General features: G+C 37.0%; 1 protein-coding gene across 1 annotated transcript in view; it reads right to left on the bottom strand.

The window, feature by feature from the left end:
* The window catches only part of BRWD1 (bromodomain and WD repeat domain containing 1), a 57563-nt gene that overhangs the window by 25917 nt on the left and 27037 nt on the right, over positions 1-4609 (bottom strand). The window contains exons 23-27 of the mRNA XM_010282758.1: positions 4071-4187; positions 3846-3953; positions 3343-3467; positions 3149-3231; positions 2581-2692 (exon numbers count right to left, since the gene is read on the bottom strand). Of these exons, the coding sequence (XP_010281060.1) occupies positions 2581-2692; positions 3149-3231; positions 3343-3467; positions 3846-3953; positions 4071-4187 (545 nt within the window). The remainder of the gene's footprint in view (positions 1-2580; positions 2693-3148; positions 3232-3342; positions 3468-3845; positions 3954-4070; positions 4188-4609) is intronic.

The raw sequence follows: 4609 nt of genomic DNA, 5'->3' as shown, positions 1-4609 counted from the left end.
AACCACATGCAGATTCTTGGGTAGACAAGATTTAAGGTTCCTGAACAAAGGATTGTATTTACAAAAAGAGCTAAGGACCCAGCCAAGTTCCAAAACCTAACTATACCTGCAAAACACTCCAGACATTTTCATATATGTATCTTAGGTATCTTCTCTAGAAGAGCTGTTTGTTGGTTCAAGGTAGAACAGAGTCACATTCTCTACAGAAGCAGCACAAAAGAGCTCCCTTTTGAAAGTGTTCTTTAAAGAACACTGCATTCCTTACCTGTTCACTTAAGCTAACTTCAAAACAGCTCTGAACTTTCCTCTGTTAAAGGCTAGTGCATTAAAACACTGGAATATCCTTCAGTGTTCACAGAAGAAAGGAGTCTGGGAAATTGGCTACAGGCTCTTTTTCATAACTGAAAACTTGATTTTGAACTGGCCAATGAAACAATCAAAAACCCCATCTAAACTCAAGTCTTAAGGAACAACTGTGGTAACATAACAAAACATATGAAAGGTATAACATATGGAAGGTAACATATATTCCCCATGGTAGCATATCAAAGGGTTTGAGTTATCCAACAGATAAAATTTAGTACTTTGAAATAAGATTGTCATATTTTCATACTGGTATCTGGACTCAGTGGATTTTTACTCTGTACATCATTTCACAAATCAAGGGAAAATATACTAGCCAGTAGGTTGAGTATTTTTACCCCTACATCACCTTGCAGGAGATACACTCCAAGTGTACTATCCCTCATGCCTGGGACATGAGTAAGATGTCAGTAAGCATCCAGCACCATGTCAGTTTGTCAAGATCCTCTCTTTAGGTAAGAAAAGTGTCTGAACGAGAATGAAATGAGGGCAAATCAGTGTGCAGATAGTCTGAATTTCAGTTTTCTGTCTGCATGTATTTTTTCATTGTGGGTAATTAAGCAACTGTCAGAAGGGAAAAATAAGTATTCGCACATACTGACAGATCCTTTATACGTGGAGCAGTCTTAGCTTTATCACTGTCAGGAACATGAAGTCCTTTATGGTGAGATGATCTGTTGTAGACACTTAATGTTGGTGCCACTTTTATTTATGGTACATCAGGAGTGCCAATTTGCTAATTGGAGCTGTAGTAGCAAAGTGAAAATTCACTTGCCAAAAGCATACAGGCAAGAACTTCATCTGGAAGCTACTTACACCTTCCCAATAAGGAAAATCGACAGGATATATGACAAGTAAAGTAGATGAGACATGGAATGAAAATACATAACACAATCTTGGCAGTCTCACAGAATTGTCTACAAGTGTTTCCCTTCTTTGGGATGAGTGACAGGTTCAAAAGCCTCCGAGTGAAAAAAAGTCCTCTAACAACGAATCTCTGAATATCAAATATACTATAAAAGACATGGGAAGAATCTCTTGTCATGATAGGAATATTACATATTCACTGATTATTCTCCTTACAGTCCTCCCTTGCTGGGGGAATCCAAAGCAAGCAAGATCCCAGAACCATTCCAGACAACTTGGACAGGGCAGGACAAGGACAATATCTTGATTCTGAACATTGAGGTCCAGAGTTATCTTTCTTCACCTTTCTTCTCCTTTGTGTGAAGGACCTCTTTGCTGATATGGAAGAAGGTGCACAGGAACACCACTAATGTCAAACCATCATGGGGGGATAGTAGGGACTAATTTTTCAGAACATGCCTTGGTAAAGAAGGTATGGGGCCAACTGTCTCGTTACCAGTTTGACTCGGATGTTCCTGGCCTTTTGTGTTTAAGCAGTTACTTTTTCCTACTTTAATACCCTTGATTTGCTCAATTTGCCATGTTTTGAACAACACACTTGATATTATATGTCTTCATGTAGGCAGTATTATCTCTTGACAAGCAGACTGGTCAAAGGGATTTGTCTGTTACAGGTAACACAGGGTTACATTATCTGCCAGTTATCTAGCTAAGTATCACCCAACAAGGAAATCAAAAGGTGAAATTGCAAGTGGGATCTACACAATAGGGAATATGGCAGAATACCAATAGGCAGTGACGAGACTCAAGTTCCATCTTCACATGAATGTGTCAAGCATGAAGAGAGAAAAACACTGGCAAACATCCTTTACAGGAGTCTCAAGTGATAGCATGAGATCATCTTATATGTATATTTGCTCCTGTGGACTGTAACGTGAAAGACGGAAGTGTGAGAACTTGAAGCATAAGGATTGTGATGTCAGCCACAACAGAAGAGATTCAGCATGCCCCCATCCAAAACCAATTATCAAAGAAGAAAAAGAATTAACGTACACCAGAAATTGCATTGCTTGCTTCGTGGAAGAGATTCTGCGCTAGTCATTACAGAAAATGATTTGTAAATGTGAAAGAGGTCAATACCTTCTTTTACCATATTAATATTCACTAAGAGTTGCCATAAGTTATTACATACTCACACTGTGCTAGATTAGCAACTTGAAACCATTAAGAAGTGATAATACAACCAATAAAATAATTTGAACAATGTATCCATTCTCATACCAATAAACCAGTATGTAAAAGGCAACCCACACTACTTACATTAGAAGTGTAAGATCTTTTTATACTTACTTGACACTGTAACACTGAAAGTGACTATCTGGATATTGAGGCTGATACGGTTCTTGACCCAACACTGTTCCAAACCACCATGCATCATCAATAATGGATCGGAACCTATCAGCTAGAGCAAAAAAAGTCTGCTCAGATATTCTACTAAGAAAAGTTATTTAACTATGTTTTTTCTACACGCAATTAGAAACACTTTTGATCATCGTATTTCAGTTTCAAGTTCTAAAATCAGTGATACTCAATAAAAGATGAGACAACTTACCATGCCAAAAATATTCAAGTGCTAAATTCTAAATACTTTTGCTACTTAGCCATGAAAGAAGAAAAGGGAACACTAGAGTGTCAATACATGTTTTGAAGACTGGATCTTAGCTCTATGGTAACCCCTCAAAAATGCTTAGCACAGGAGTTAGTAGACTCAAATTTCTCATGGGCAAAGAGAAGCCCTCTGTAACCAGAGTGCCCTCTGACATCACAAGCAAGTAGCATCTAGCATATTCAGCAATTAGCCAAGGACAAATTTTTGATTTCAAAATAGTTTAGTCAAATACTTGGAAAACAAACTTACAAGCTTGCCAGTTCCTTTGCCGTGCTTCGTCATAGAACTGACGTAATATAAGGAAGTCAATAACGTCTGGCATATCATGGTATCTAGATAAAAAAAAAAATAATCTTTTCATGTGTGCACCTTAGGGCTTTAGGAAGAAGCTTAAGAAGAAACATGTTTTTAAATGCTTTTCAGAAAAATAAGGATGCACATACCTGATGGAAAATGATTTGTCTGTATGTTTTCCAGTGGCATGATCTATAAAGGCAAGCTTGAGGCAACACAATGTGGGAGGACCAACTTCATATCTAATTCCAACAATTTTTACCAATTCCTGATCCTACAGGTAACAAGAGTTTCAGCAAGTATTATCTTCTGGACTATGCACAGAACTATTAATTTAATATAAGTTAACTAAGCACATGAACTGTACCCACATCCAGAAAGCCAAGAATATTGAAACTGTATTTGAGATTTCAATGGAAGACAGTCTCTCAGACTTGGCAATTTTAACACTGCTTATTTATATTCGGGCTTCCTACAGGTAACTCTGAAGACACTTTGGTAATTGAAGACACTTTCTTCTATCATTTCCATAGGGAAACTTTTATGGGAAGCAGCATAACCTCACAAATCAATGTTTTGCGAACAGCATAATACAACTCTTCATTCACTGACTACTAGTATTGAACCCACAGTATCTTCAATGCTGACCTACCCTAAGAACTACTTTTCTCCACGGCTCCTTGTGTGGATTCAGTTCATAGATGTTATTTCTTCTAACTGCTTCAATGTAAGCCTCATGTCCTTGTCGGAAATATATTACCTAAAAAAAACCCCCCAAAACAAAACAAAAAACAAATAGTAAAAGTTATCCTGTATTTGGTAACTATAATAATGCTAGTTAACACAAGCATTTAAAGATTTTAATCGATATTCCTACCTCATCGCCCATCTGAGGAACAAAAGGGGATCTTCGAAGAGCTGTGTCTGTTATCCAAACAGGAGGATGCCAATCATATGATAAATCCATGTTTACTGGTTGTGTTGGAGCATTAGCCTTCACATAGAGCAAAATTAGACATAATGGACACACTGCTGACATGACATCAAAACAACTCATTACATTTTAGTTTGGCAGACAGAATCTTCACTTACAGAACACTAATGCACACTTCCAAAATGTATTAGCAAAATTCCTCCAAGGTTTTGCTCAAGTTGTAACTGTATTTGTAGTACTAATACTAAGTAAGCATTCCTTTCCTATATGAAGATTTGAGTGAGTAGGATTGCTATTATGCAGGTCTTCAGAGAAACAAAAGTTTTATAATTTAGATGGCAATTTCAGCTCCCAATTAAAAAAAAAAAAAATCTATCAAGCTGCAAGAAACTATTTGAAAATGAAAAATTATGAGAGATAGTGCACAGTAAATGACCATATTAAAACAGTTCCAAAAATACTGTTTTGGAAGAAAGTGAAGG

Source organism: Phaethon lepturus, unplaced genomic scaffold, assembly GCF_000687285.1.
Source record: "Phaethon lepturus isolate BGI_N335 unplaced genomic scaffold, ASM68728v1 scaffold7520, whole genome shotgun sequence".
NCBI classification, from domain to species: domain Eukaryota; kingdom Metazoa; phylum Chordata; class Aves; order Phaethontiformes; family Phaethontidae; genus Phaethon; species Phaethon lepturus.
Note: the sequence above shows the minus strand (reverse complement) of the source record. Positions and strands in the feature narration are given on the sequence as shown.